This window comes from Gopherus evgoodei, chromosome 1 (assembly GCF_007399415.2).
Source record: "Gopherus evgoodei ecotype Sinaloan lineage chromosome 1, rGopEvg1_v1.p, whole genome shotgun sequence".
NCBI classification, from domain to species: Eukaryota; Metazoa; Chordata; order Testudines; family Testudinidae; genus Gopherus; species Gopherus evgoodei.
This window is the reverse complement of record NC_044322.1, coordinates 345,977,821-345,993,444: the sequence shown is the minus strand read 5'-3', so window position 1 is coordinate 345,993,444 and position 15,624 is coordinate 345,977,821. Positions and strand designations below refer to the sequence as shown.

At 40.3% G+C, this 15,624-nt stretch overlaps 1 protein-coding gene across 1 annotated transcript in view; it reads left to right on the top strand.

Annotated features, from left to right (window-relative positions):
• Window positions 1-15,624, top strand: part of SEMA3C (semaphorin 3C) — a 166,523-nt gene that overhangs the window by 124,912 nt on the left and 25,987 nt on the right. Inside the window, exon 12 of the mRNA XM_030559674.1 lies at window positions 6,360-6,582. Coding sequence (XP_030415534.1) covers window positions 6,360-6,582 — 223 coding nt within the window. The remainder of the gene's footprint in view (window positions 1-6,359; window positions 6,583-15,624) is intronic.

Below are 15,624 nucleotides of genomic sequence, written 5' to 3'. Positions count from 1 at the left end.
TATTTGTTTAAGAGCTTGTGTATATTTGAGAGAGAGAGAGAAGAAACAAAGGAAGACCAGGGGCTATTAAGAGAAGCCAAGTTGAAGAGTTTTATATTTCACCCTGATCATTCTTGCCTCTTATAGTATTGAGTTCTATATTTTAGGTCCAATGCCCATAAAAGTCTGTCTCCTGTGCTCATGAATCTCCCCCAGTTTTCAACAATTTCATTATTCCAATGGAACATTGAGTAGCTGTGGTGGCAGGTCATGGTTGCTGAGGGAGAGAGGGTCTCAAATGACTATGCCAATCCCATGGATGGTATTGATAGTTAGAAAACAGTCCTTGAAATGGACTGTGTGACGGATGAGAGGCCATGACAATCTGTTCACAACAACCTGTGTTGCTGCTTCTTTTTGTACCAATTGGAGCTCTTTCAGGGCTTTGTTTCAAAATATAATGAGATTCAGTGATCAGCCTGGAGATACTGAATGCATAGAACAACATGGCCAGGTCTATGCCTCAAATCTTGTAAGGATTTTTTATAAAATTGGATTGTGCCCTTTTTTGTACAGGTAATGTATAGAAAAGGCCTGCAGTTAAAAAAAAATCCACACCCCTCCCCGCAGAACTGCTTGAATTTTACTTCAGAAATATCAGAAGTCTTCTGTTTTTACTGAGGGGTCTATGGAGGTTCTCTGAGGTGTTTATTCTAAGACATCTTAACTGAAGAGTTGCAGTGTTGTATCTTTAGCTAAAAAAAGTCTTTCTCTAAACTATTCATTATTCACCTGAGTTAAATTGTTGCTCCATGTCTCATAACGAAGAAAAAAGGCCTCACACTCTTCCCACCACCTCTTTATTTATTTTAACTTTTGCCTGTCACAAGAAGACCCTTTAACCACATGTCCATGTAGCAGTCCTGCAAATATTATACCCTCTCTTAGTGCTTGCTCCTCTGCCTGAGGAAACGAAATAGGCAAGTGTCTACTATGCCCACCATGAGCAGCTGTCATTAGTAATGAAACTCTTTGTGGCCTACAGCTCAGACAGGCTCCAATCCCTGTACAGGCATCAGGGGACTTTGTAGCCTTGTCAGGAAACCCTCTGCACTGTGGCTTAAACTGTCCCATGCTGTTCTTCTCTCCTGAAAAGCCCTCATACGCTGTTCATAACTCTAGATGCATCTGCTTGTTATATCATATTTGTGATGAACATCTCAGGTCTTCGATATTGGCACCATAGCAACCTTTCAGTGTTTCTGAACTGACAGATGAAAATACCTTTATTAGCAATGATCATTCATGTGGTTAATTACCTATGAGAGCATTGTAGATAAACTTAGAACTGAAGCATAATAGCTGATAATGGTGGTGACAAAAACACAGAAATTGATTAGCCAACTATAATATAACAGTAGTGATTGTGTAACACCGGCAGACCCCGGTTGTCAGTGGGCAGGCTTCAATTGGGGATCTCTGGAGCTTAGTGTATGAACCTCTACATCCTTCTCTCTCTCTAAGTAGTCTCAGTGCCACTAGATGGAACAGAACACCACATCGAGGAGGTGTATGGATTACAACTGCACCTGGGATTTGTGAAGAATAAAAGTCCCAGGGACAAGAGAAATGTAATTCTTTGTAGCTTTGGGAATATCAGTTCAGCCTCTTATAATATTACTGGCTGTCAGGTTTAGGCCTTTCATATCATAAAATCTTTTCAGAATTTGTTAATAAATACCTGATGTTCCGCTGTGGTTGAATGGTAGCATTCTTGCTTGTGATTAATTCAAACAGTCTTAATCTCCTGAGTTTACTGTTGCTTTAATATTACTGTTTATGAAAATATAAAATAAATGGCTCATTTAACCAGGAAGTTTCATGCTCTGGTGATTAGTCACATTTCAGTGTTTCTTGCTTCTTCAGTAATATTGTATCTATGCATTTTTTCAATCACTGCCATATTATTCTTGGTTCATCTTATGAAGGCTTGTGAAGTATTCCAAATAGGGCTAAACACTGTAAGTGATCAGGCAGCACAAAGGAAAGGAAAATTTAACTTAGAATTGGGTTTACATAGTGGCAAAAATTGTCTAAACTTATCAGATATGCTGATGGGCTCTGAGTTTGAAGGATCCTGAGAAGAAAGATTCTCGGGGATTATTATGGACACTTCAATATTTGCATTAGTTCAGTGTGAAGCTTCAGTGAAAAGAAAAGTCAGAAAATGGTTTGGTATGTTAACAAAGGAAGGTGAAAATAGATAGTATAATATAAGGACATGATTAGTGACAAAACTGGAATGTTAAAACCAAAGCTCTGCACATTTCCAGGGGATTGGAGAGTTGGATCTGAATCTTCCGACTGGAACTCGTCCCTATATTTTTTCTTAGGGTCAAATCCAAACCTCAAGTAGCCGGGTAGTAGTTCAGAGAAGGCCATGAGAACAACTATCCAAATCACCCCATGTTGAGTTTTCAGCCAAATTTTCCCCCTTATGCTGCCAGTTTTTCTAGGACAAGACATGACTGGACTCTAATATTCTTTCCCCAAGACTCTCCAAATTCTTCTACCCAAAATTCTTTTAACAAGCCATTCCACAAACACACAAGGAAGCATGTCACTGATTTTCCGTTGTCATGTCAGCCAATTCCCATGGTACCTCCATTGTTCTGCATAATCCAATCCAGTTCAAATCAGGACAGTAATCTCACCAAATATGACTAAACTCTGCATCCTTATCATTTGAAACTGCCTTATCCTCTCATCTGTTCCCCTGATGCTTCTCCGCAAACCACCCTACTTCATCACAGTCACTAAAAAAAACATTTTCTGACATGAGATTTCTGTAGTTTATCTCTGCTTTTCTCCATTGGCAGAAGGTTCTGTCTCTGACATCATGGAAGGATTAAGGGTTAAATTCTATTTCCCCCTGAAGTCAGTGAATGTGCAGCACCTTTGAAAGTACGACCACTTTTATTTAGAAGCTTAGCAGATGCCTAGTTTTGGGGCATCCAAGTTTGAAAAGTTTGGCCAAAATGCATTCTGGGTTAGGAGCCCCTTTCCTGCCGAACATCAATATCAGCCACTGCTAGGATGCTAGATTCGAAGGACAAGCAATCTGACCCAATACGGCAAATCCTCTGTTCCACTTGCATAAATAGATCTTTCAAATTAAACATTTTGATATAAATGCACTTACAATCAGCCAAAATGCTGTAACTGTAAACATCACAAATGCTTCAGCATAGCTTAAATGGAATTAAATAAAGTCATACATTTGCTAGGCCACTGTCAGGCTCTGCAGTCTTTGGCTGCCCCTTTACTACATACCAATCATTTCTTATTTCTTCCACAAACTAACATTACTTATGGAAAAACTTTTATGACATAATTGGCAGCTTCCTACTACATTCTGAGCTGTTTAAGGGTTGTTTCCATTATCCAGACTTGACAGAAATATTTTTGTACCCATAGCTTGTTGAAGAATTAACTATAAACCAAAGGGTTCCTCTCTTCCTTTAGTTCATCTCTAATGTGTGGGGCTATCCCAGCAGGCTTGTGGGTGCAAAATGTACTGTGAGTGCTGTCACCATATGGTTAAATCATCTGTAGGCTGGTGAGTGCAGCAGAGGTACACTGAACTCTCTGAGGAAGGGAACAGCTCATGTTGGTCTTCAGTGACTTCTCTGTATGGCAGCTGAGAGACACAAGAGATGAAGCTTTCTGAGTCCAATCCTTCGTGGCTAAAGGAATAATTTTCATGACACAGGTTTTGGGGTTGGTAATAGAGGCAAAGCAACAGGTCCAAGAAGGATCTCTGGGACATGCCTGAAACAACTATCTAATTATCCAGCTGCAATTCATGAGGATTTATATGCCAGGGCAGGAATAAATAGGGACAGTTGAATCTGGAAATACACAGGAAAATGGCCTAGGATCCGTGAGGAAGGAAGGTGGGGAAAATATGAACGGCCATACTGAGTCAGACCAACGGTCCATCCAGCCCACTCTCCTGTCTTCCAGCAATGGCCAATGCCAGCTGCTTCAGCGGGCATGAACAGAACAGGCAATCATTGAGTGATCTATCCCCTGTCATCCACTCCCAGCATCTGAGAAATCTGGTCTAGAAGACAGAAAAGGTACCTGTCTTCTAAGGAAGGAGTGCAAGGACAGGTGATATTGGTCTAGGATGCAGGTGGGGAGGGGGTTTTCTGACATAGATCTGGGAGTGCCTTTGAGTTTTGGGGTCCCTTGCCAAGAATCACCTTACTTGGAACCCTCAAAAGCCTGTAGCCAGCCCTGTTTGTCAGTGCTGGTTACAAATTTCTTAAATTTGCCCTGTGTTTCCTGGAAAATGAAAGGCCCATGAGCTGCAGAAAGCCAATAGAGTTCTAGAGCAGCAAGAAATGAAAGATTTGGCTGGGGCTGAGAGAAGTCCCTGCACAGCACAGATTTCTATATTGGAGTTGATTTCTCCTCTTCCTGTCTTCTTCCTCACATTTCCCCTGACATACTCACAACCAGTCAGCTCTCTAAGGCTGGAATTACTCCCTTGTGAGTACCCCAGGGGACTGATAAATCACAGAATTGATTAACGGGATAGTTCTTCATTCAATGTAAAGAAAGGGCTAGAGTTGGGTGGGACTTTGTTACCCCAGATTGCTGCGGGGGGAGGGGCAGGAGGGAACCTGTCCCTAATAACCCCTCTCTATGAGGTCTTCCCATCTCTATCCCACCAGCCACAAAATATTATTTCTTTGTAGGAGGGATGAGCCATCTGCCCCTGGGGTCCTTTCATTTTCTCACAGTCAAGGAAAGAAGGTGAAAGGCAGGGAGGTTCTGCTGTCTTTGTCCCTTAAAGTTGTACAGACACTGAGTGAGAACTCTCACTTTAGAATTCTAGAGGAATCTTTGAGCTCAATGCATTTCTGTTGTCATTACCAACATAAATTTGGCACACCTGGAATCAAGCTAGGGCGTGGGGACCGTTACTGGCAGGTATGCAGTACCTAATCTGGGCAATAGCCTTCACAGCTGGATAGCTTGGAAAATGTGTGGGGCTTTGGAGGACAGGGGCATTGTAAGGCCTTTTCCTAGCACTCTACAGAAAGCTACAGATTCTTCTGACAAACCCCTGGCTCAGAATTTACCTGTCAAATGTCTCTTCATGCCTGGATGAGATATAGGGTCAAATCCCGACCTCCTCACATTTTACAGGGCCCTGAAAGCAGCAGAACTCCAGAGCTCGAAGAACTGCACAGAAGCTGCCTTGTAAACCCTGTGCTATGCAGCAGTGTATTGTGGGTGACTCTTCCAATGGTACCATAGATAGGTGCAGGGCAGGGGTGTGGCCATGTCGCTTGTTTACATGAGTTGTGTGCAGCAGGCCGAAATCTGAGTCTGATTCAGGAAAACACGTAAACACATTCTTAGCTTTAAGTGGTGCTTTCAACCTGAGTTAACTGGCCTGACTGGGGATGTGGATTAAAGCCCAGATACTGTCTGCATTCGGGCTGGGAACCTACCCACTTTGCAGTAAGGATGCAGGCTAACTCACCTGTGGTCTGAGGATGGGTGTAATACCTCCAGGGCCTTCCACCAGTCTCCTTATCTGCCCAGTTCTCTCATGAGTCACTGAGAAAGAAACACAGCATGGCTCAGCTTATTGCACCAGAAGTCCTAGTGAAATACACACGTGAGCACAGAACCAGTGAGGACAGTGAGCACAGAACCAGTGAAGCTACATTGCAAAGCCATTCCTGTAACACAGGAATGGCTTTGCAGTGTAGCTTCTCACACTGGGGTTAGGCTAACCTAGGTACTCATGTACAGTCTCAAAGGGTCTGGGAAAGGCTCCTTGCATTTTCTCCCTTCTTGTGCATTTGCGCAGGGTTTGTCCAAATCTAGCCCTACGTGCACTGAACAATTATAACATACAGCAGAGGTAAGTACCTAATTAGGCATCTAAATATACCTATTGGCCTTTACATCTATTTTTGTACTACCCAGAGGCAAGATCTTTGTATTTTTCCCCTTACTAGTCACTTGCATTCTTTGCAGTGACAACTTTAGGAGCTCAAGGAATGCAAAAATAAGGCCCCCGCAAGCATGGAGTATTGTCATCAGCCTAGCTTTTAACAACACAAATATGTTTGTTTGTTTTGTCCCAACAGAGGATGGTTTATAGACATAGTTATTAGAGTACAACTTTTCCATTATATAAATATAATCATTTTCACATGGAGTATGAAGTGTTTTTTCAAAAAGTGTTACCATGTTGCCTGAACATCAGTCAATGTTTGTGGATAGATTGAACACAAAATATCCTTGATAGGTGCTATGCATTGTTAAGCATTATTATGAATGCTTCCTCACAGTGTCCTGGAGGAGCCTTTACACCCAACATGCGGACAACCAAGGAATTCCCCGATGATGTTGTAACCTTTATTAGGAATCACCCCTTGATGTTCAATCCCATTTACCCAATACACAAAAGGCCATTAATCATTCGGACAGGAACAGACTACAAGTATACAAAGATAGCAGTGGACCGAGTTAATGCTGCTGACGGACGATACCATGTCTTATTTCTTGGAACAGGTAAGATGCACTCAACAGCAGATATGCATAGAATTGTTTTATTTATTTAACTTGATGTACTGCATTGTAGTTTTTAGTCAACTCCAAATCCTGTACAGCCTATTGTCTTCACAAGTGCTTATTAAAACATTATTACTGTATATACAAATATGTTTTAAGAGCTATAATCAGAACAAAAATACAAAGAAAATAAAATGAATATTTATTGTAAAAAATAGAATGGTTCTCATCAGAGACAAAAGCCAACTTTGTTGTGTGCAGTGTATAATCTAGATTTACTTACCCTGAGTAGCATCATACCTATGAGTAGGACCATTAATTTCCATGGATTAATGTACTATTTTCCAGGAGTCAGAATATGGGAATCTGAAATTGTATTATTACTAATTGTGATCATCATATGAGGTGAACTGCCTGTGAAAAGAATGGTAACTTGGCCAGAAAGTTACAGGGGCAGAAATAACAACTTCACAGTGACGTAAATATAGAGGGTTTTAGTAAATAGAAAAGAGAAAACTGTAGTTCTAGTGGGATTATGTTGTAGGACTTTCTATGTCTGATTCAATGATCACAAATATTTCCTTTATAACATAACAAACCAAATTCTGCTCTTAGTTACACCAATGTGAATCTGTAGCAATTCCATTGAAGTCAATGGATGTATTGACCTGACACCACTGTAACTGCCAAGTGTAGTGATTTTCATTAAGAACTGTAAGGTTAGAGGATAGTGATCCAATTTACTTTTCAAATTTATTGCGACATGATTGGAATTGCAGAGAACAATCAATCACTGTCAGGGAAATAAACTAAAGTAGATGATCTAGAGCTGGATCCTGAAAGCCCTCTGCATCTGGGACTGTCATTGACTTAATGGGTGGCTGTGCCTGTGAAGGGCTTGAGGACTGGAGCTCTGATAAACTACAGTCCAGGCTTCTTGATTCTGTTTGTTAGCATAGAGCAGTTTCAACTAAAAATAAGGCAGATAATCCTTTGAGAATGGGTTTATTTCTGAACCTCAGACAAGTCTTATAGAGATGTGGAACTACTGTTCCTGCCAACAAACTACCATTTAGACCAAAGGGGTTTGGGAATCACCATCCTTGTATTAGACTCAGGAAGTCAAGGCTAAAAATCTTTCAAATCGCCAGACTTTTATGAGGAGGAGATTAAAAGAAACTTTCTTCACTCTTCTTAAAGGAAGTCCCCAACCACCAAAGGAAATAAGAATACAGAAAAGCTCTGTTATTGTTCCCATGGCAAACCGTCACGAAGGGCCTCCATTCACTATGTCATGATTCATTAGAATGACACTCACTCTCTCTAGTGGCTAGTGTACATCATTATAAGGCATGGCAGTGATAGAAGATGCATCGAGCTTTGGGTATTGAATTACAGTAAGAATTTAGTGAGCTTTGGATCTGGGCATTTTTATTTTTCTTGGCCATTTGATGCAAAATTAGTTTTAAAATTGCCTTAAAGGCTCCTGGCTTGTCAGGTCATCAGAATAAATAAGAAACTAATTACTAATTAAGACACTTTTTTTCCCTAGTAAGTAGGCAAGGCGGAGAGGGATAGCTCAGTGGTTTGAGCATTGGCCTGCTAAACCCAAGGTTATGAGTTCAATCCTTGAGAGGGCTCCTTAGGGATCTGAGGCAAAATCAGTACTTGGCCCTGCTAGTGAAGGCAGGGGGCTGGACTCAATGACCTTTCAAGGTCCGTTCTAGGAGACAGGCTTATCTCCATTTGAAAAAAAAAAAAAGTATCAGCACTAGTGGTAAGCAACCTATGGCACAGGTGCCAAAGGCAGCACACAAGGTGATTTTCAGTGGCACTCACACTGCCCAGGTACTGGTCCAGGGGGCTCTGCAATTTAATTTTAAATGAAGCTTCTTAAACATTTTAAAAACCTTATTTACTTTACATACAACTATAGTTTAGTTATATATTATAGACTTATAGAAAGAGACCTTCTACAAACATTAAAATTTGTTACTGGCACGCAGAACCTTAAATTAGAGTGAATAAATGAAAACTCGGCACACCACTTCTGAAAGGTTGCCGACCCTTGGCCGAGTGAATCCAACGACAACCTGGGACCTTTGGATCCTTCAGGGTTTAATTTGACACAGTAGGTTCTATATTATCTTCCTATGGAAGAAGCAAAGAAGGGTGCTGTGCATGCTACTGTGGAAATCTCTAGAGGAAGGTCTATACATGCCCTCCCTACTTTTTGTTCACATAGATTAGCATCAGCCATATCTAAGCAAACAAAAAAAAATCTTGGTCTTCTACCAGTATAGCTCCGCTGTGCCAATTCACTGTTTTTAATCACACAAATACTTTGGCATGCAAGACTAGAGCTTTCAAATGAACATTTAAATGTCAGTATAATTTTTAAACTAGTAAACTAAACATATGATTTTTTTTAACTAGAGGAAAAAATACTGCTAAAGATTAATTAAGAAGCCAAGGCATATAAGTCTCCAGCTAACACAAGGTACATGTTATATCAGGTACAAAATATGTAGTAGTAATACTAATGAATAATGTGCTGTCATATAAAGTGCCTTACATTTTTGAAGCTTTGGACAATAATGATATTTAGCATTTCAATGGTTCTTTCCACCTCCGGCTCTCAAAGCTCTTTACTCCCTTTATTAAACTGAAACTCATTAATGATGTCACAGGTTTTAATGATGAACAATAACTTAGGACCCAATCCAACTCAAGTCAATAAAAATACTCCCAGTGACTTGAAGTGGGAGTTGGATTAAGTCTCAAAGTCAACTGCTGAATATTAGTGAATTACTCCTCATCAGATTCCATTGAGGGAGATAAATACAGGCAAGCTCATTTTATACATTGGTTAGGCATCACAGAGAGCAGCTAAGTGACTCAGGCATGGATAAACAATGAGCAGGTGGCTCATTAAAGGTACTAACATACATGGGCTGGTTATGTGTGTTTGTTTTCATTCTATAATCTGCCAGCACACCCTCTTTGCAGCACCTTCTAACCCTATGGTTCTATGATTATATGAAGTCCAATTTAGTGCATCCTCTCAAAGAGTTAAGATTAGAGTCACAACTACTGAAATAATAGACTTGATGCCCTGTGATATGTACTATTTATAATTTCTGCTAGTCTATTTTTTTTGGACGTTACAATTCCTGGGTGGTGCAGAGATTCTTCCTAAAATGCTAATAGCTTCATAGCCCTGCTGTAAAATAAACAGATATGACATAGGTACAGTGCCTCTCAACCCTTGTAAATACAAATGATCGAGTTTCTGTCTCTGTGAGGAAAGACTCTTTATACTTTTCCTTGGCTCCGTGCTTTCTGTGAGACTCAGGAGGATTCGATAAAGATATTAACAGTCAGAAGAAATGCAGAGGGGGTTTCTTTTTATGTAAGTTCATACTAGAAGATGCAAAACACACATTGTATAACAGAGTTTCATTTGATAATTTCTTGGGAGCCCTGAGCCCTTCAGCCGTGGAGAATGGGACTTGGCACCTGGTGACAATTACGCTCAGTCTGTGATGCTTAGTTACTGCTGAACTGAGATGTTCCCAGTCACGTCTGTCACTGTCAGTGACCTGTCTCATGCTGCAAATTGGAGTGTTTTATGTCTTGCCAGATACAGAGCACACAAAATGTTTAGCTTCCCCCTCCTCCTTGAGGGTCTCAGTAGTAAATCAGTTCCTGAGTGCAAATGAACGATAACAAAAGCAGCTCTAAGAACCCCTGTATTTTTCACCATGTGGCCATGGCACAGGAAGGGTACAGACAGCCATGTCTTTTTTTACATGAACGTGAAATAAATGTAATATTTCCTTTACTCCCCCCAGCCAGGCATGTCAAACTCACTGCAACTCTTCCTTGCCAACAGCTGATTTCAGTACAGTATTTCTTTTCTAAGCCACATGACTAGTGAAATAAATCCCATAGATCGACATTGTTCTTGAAACATTACACACAGCTTTTCTAATGATAACGATCTTGCATTTACGCTGTGCCTTTCATCCTGAAGAATCCCAAAGCACTTTACAAAACCCGCCAGGCTGATGCAAAGGCTTGACACAATGGAGATCTCTACATCCACCGCTGAAATGGAGGTGCCTGTGGGGTGAAAAGCAGCAACTATTTAGTGGTAGATAGACAAATGTAGAATACCTTATCATCCCAATAGAAACCAAAGCTGTAATTAGCTAGTCATAGTGTAATTATCCATTTGCATATTTGACAATGACAATGAGGCTAATGCCCTTTCCTCTATGTCGTCTGGTCAAGACCTTGGATTTAGATCTCTTCTTCACTTACTCTGCTTCTCTGCTTGTCTAATTTTGCAGCTCGTAAAGCATTTTATTTCCCTTGCATTTTATTTTAATTACATTACTCCATGTCTCAAGCCTCCAAATTCTCCACTTTATCCCCTGGTAGGTTGTTTTCCATTTGTTTAAGAAAGACAGCAAAGCAGCATGCAGGGATTTGCTTGAGATTAATATTTATTTTTTAAGTTTGCGACCTACCACTTGCACTTCCAACAGAGTGCACCAGATTGCGCAATCCCTTGACTCTGCAAGCTTTCTTTATTGTTCTTAGTGTTATGAAAATATTTAAATATCCGTGTCAGGTTCAGGTGCATTCACCAATCACTGGCCATCCTTAAGAACTTTCTCGGCTCCTATAAGGCATGATGTCATTCAGCTTTTGGAAAGGGGGCTGCATTACTATTGTAAAAGGTATTTCAGATTTCAGGATGATTTAGCACAGTTTCATATGTTTAACTTGGGCCGTGTGAATGTGGTTTTGTTTCCAGTGTCTAGTGTTGTGTGTGTTTGTTCAGTGTTTCTAATTGTCTTTCCTTTCCTTGTCCAATTGTTTGAACCCTTCATTTGAAAGACTGGTTGCACTTAGCACTTTCAGAGCATGAGGGTTAAAATATGGATGTCATATATGTGACTAAATCCCTGAGTGCTTGCTTTTGCAGTGTTACATGATGGTTGTCTTTTTGGAAGACTGATTCTCACTAACAACAGTAGTATCCAGCAATGGAATAACCTATAACATGTAATAAACTACAGATTGTTACAGAGCTAGATAATCTGGTCAGAAAAACAAGCATTAAAGTCACTAGTTTTGAGTTCTGTCTTTGTGCTCTGGAAGAAGGTTTTATACAAGAGTGATACCGAAGGCAGCCTGGTCCCCACGGTCCACTCAGGCATACTGAGCGAATAATTTGAAGTGTTATGATGATTTTCCTGCTAAGCCTTTTTACCCTTACAGCCATTTTAGGAGTTGCAAATTCCCCCCCACCAAGGTGTGTATCCTGAGGTCCCTACTCAGTTCTTACTCAAACTTACATTGACTCTCAGGATTTTGCCTAGAAATGGAATGAGTAGGTGCTGAGTGAAGATCTAAGTAGTTAGCCCAGTAATTCTTTGCACTCACAAATTGCCTTTTGGGAGAGACCTCAAAGTGCTTTACAGACTGTTCATTAAGTTTCACAACAAGTCTGCAAGCTGAGAAAGTATTATATCCATTTCAAGATGGGTAAACTAAGACAGAGAACAGTTCAGTACCTTTGACCAGGCCATGCAGCAAAACAGTGACAGAGCTAGATAGAGAGAACCCAAGAGGCCTGACTATCAGTCCTTAGCTTTAACTGCTAAGCAGTACAACCATGCATCTCAGAATCTCACCTGCTGTCCCATGACTGAAAGGATTTCACACAAAGAGAGTTTAGGCATCATGGAAAACTTATTCTTTTCTTTTTATTTATTTATTTCAAGTCAATGAAATGTGTCCAATCAACAGCCTTAAGGTACAGGTACAACCAGGGCAAAAACACTATAGGTTTTCTCACGCTGCCCCACCAATCTTCCTCATGCCTCAACATCAGGGATCCCCTCAAAGGAGGAGACCTCTCCGTAAGATGTTTATCACAGTAGCAGTTAGTGTCAACTGTGATGGTGGTTTTGATGATGTGGACAGCCAGCCCTTTGATTTGTTATTTTTTTCTGGGATTGTTCTTTGTTTATTCTAAGTCTTTCTTTGAAGTTGGCAATACTGAGCTAAAATGGTCATTGTGGAAAAGAACAGTTGGTGGTAATTTGGAAAGAGAGATGTAAACTCAAATCTCTTCTGTTCAATCCACTGTATTTCAGCCAAACAGATCTGCATTTGATATCACCATTCATTATTTTTTACCTCCTTTGTTATACACTGTGGGCCAGGTCATCAACTGGTGTAAGCAGCATAGCTCAACTGGCTTCTACAGGAACCTGCTGATTTGCACCACCGGAGGATCTTGCACCTTATTTATTTTTTCATTCACAATGTTCTCTTCCTCTCTCTGTATTCCTTTCTTCACAGTCTCTCGCTCTCTGTTTGTTTTCCACTCTGCTGACTCTCTGCTCCATTTCCAAGCTTAGGGGATGTTTGCTCTTTCTCTCTTGCTGTTCACTCTTTCCAATCCCTCATAAAGGGATTGTGATCCCAGTAACGTTCGAGTTCAAGTCAAGCTTTGAAACCTGGGTTGTTTGAGAAGGTTTGGCATGAAAGAAATTGCATTCTCTCAATATTTATTATTTGTACTATCGTTGCCCAAAGGCCTCGGTCAGAACAGAGACCCCTAGTGTGCTGAGCACTGTACAAACACAGAGGAAGACACGATCCCCATGGTGAAGTGAGAGTGAAAAACAATAGGAAAGAAGGAGAAGGGAGAATGAAGTTGATAGTAATAAGATGATCATGTTGTTAAATAGGTTAACTATAGGTCTAATTCAGAGTTTACTGAAGTCAGTGGGAGTCTTTATATTGACTTCAGTAGGCTTTGGATCAGGCTTTATGTTCGTGATTACTTTGTTCCAAGTCATTTGAGAGTTTGATTTATATTTTGGAATTCAAATGAACCCCAAACTCAAAGCAAAGCACATGGGTCAGCCTTGCAAGGTTCACTGAAACCTGTGCGAACTAAAATTGGTGGATTTTCCCCAGGCCTGTATCTGCTCTCTAAACAAGAATACTGCTTCATCTTTGGAACTTAACTCAGTATTTCCAGAAAGTGCTATTGAGATAGCTGCTATGTTGGTCAACATACCAGGCATTGAACCAGGGACCTGGAGGCACACATAATGCACCCTGACCAGTGGGTTATATAATGACAATGACAATGATTATCTATGGCTAGGATACTATTAACTGTGGGGCAGGAAAGCAATCATAGCAGCTTTCTTTATTAGTTTATGTGACTGTAGTCTCCAAAGAAAGGGTGAATGTCACTAGTCGGTAATGGAAATTCTCAGGTCTTGATTAGGGATTAAGGTCTAGCATTCCAAGAGTTTTGTCTACATTCGAAAGAAGCTAATATATAGTACTTGACCTTGCTACAGTAGGTGATAATACCCATGTTGTACAGAGAGAGGTAAGGAGAGAAGAGGTCTGTCGTGTGAAGCAATGGGCCAGATCCTGAGAGGTGCTGATGTCAGAGGAAGTTGCAAGTGCTCAGCAACTCTCAGAATTTTGTCCACTGGAAATTGTGGAACATGCCAGAGGGAAAAAAGTATAGAACAGTGTTTCACATATGTAGCGTAAAGGCCACATATTTAAGGAACTATAGCAGGAGACCAAAGAGGCCGTTGAAGGGAAAAGTAATGTGTAAATGAGAATCTGCTTTAAAAAAGGAAAAAAAGAAGTGGGGAGCTAGGAACTCAAATTATCTTATCGTGCAAAGAGTAACTTCCAGATAACAGAAGCTTAATATATTGTAGCTTCTACGGTCTCAGCTGGGAAAAGACTCCTTTTTGGTTCACATTCTACAGAGCTCAACCAATAGACCACCTATTTGAACTAAGGCTGCACCTACCTACAGCTCAGTCAGATCTCTCCTCTCCTTGGCTCTCTCTCTTTCTCTCTGTTGCAACATGGGTATTGACACATACTGTAGTAAGGTCAAGTGTTGTGTATTACCTACAGAGAGACCAGTGAAAGGCATACATCTGCCATGTAGCTAGCTATATTCTAGTGTTTAGCAGACACAATGACTTGTCTCCTAATTTAGTAGAACTAACACATTCTTTGCCAACTTCATCTTTGGAGTGACTCTAGGGAAGTCAGTAGAGTTACTCTGGGAAGGAAATGGTCCCTCTACTTGTCAGATTTTTATAGGATCTTGTTGTGAACATATCTGTGTTCATTCTGTGTCTTGTATCTTGCTTGCAGAACAATAATGAACTGGAAAACACATCAGACTGTATGTAATTTTGTATATCTCTTGCGTCCATGACTATTTTGCCAGTATCCTTTCCAACTTTCCTTTTGACCCAGGAATTTAATTCCATTAACAGAAGTGAACAAATAAGATTTGCAACAAAACTCAAATGTAGTTATTCTCAGACCAATATGTACAAGTGCATTTGATTTGACAACCATTGTTCTTATAGTCTAGAGAGCTAAACATTTTGGAAAAGGGACTAGGAAAGCCATCTGGGGACCATTATTTTTGTTTCACTTACCAAGGAAAAGACTGAACAATAACAGTAAAACTGGTGTTACTGTGTATTGTTGGGGAACAGCCCACAGGCCAAGGTTACTCCTTGCATAAAAAAATTTTAATGAGCAATTTTCCACTGTCATGCTTTACATTGCATAAAATAGCTTGAAAATATTATAGCAAGACTAGTAAGCACAGTAGAGCGGTGTGGAGATTCCTTATGATAGGGAATGTATCTGGAGAAAAGGATCTAGCTTGCCGTGTTAAAATAATATTGAGACAACAGGCAATAAATTGAGATACATATGGGAAATACTGTCTACTTGCCCTGTTTTATCAAGGATTTGCAGCAGCTAATGATTCAGGAACCCAGTTTTCAGATGTGGAGTTCCTTATAAGGACATAAGTCCCTGAATTTGTGTGCTCATATCAGTGCTTAGTTATATAAATGCCCATACTGGTCTCTTCCTGTAAACTCTAATTTCAGCATTCCATTTCAGGGTTTGTGCATTGGAGTCCAGTTTACAGTTTTAAACATGTGG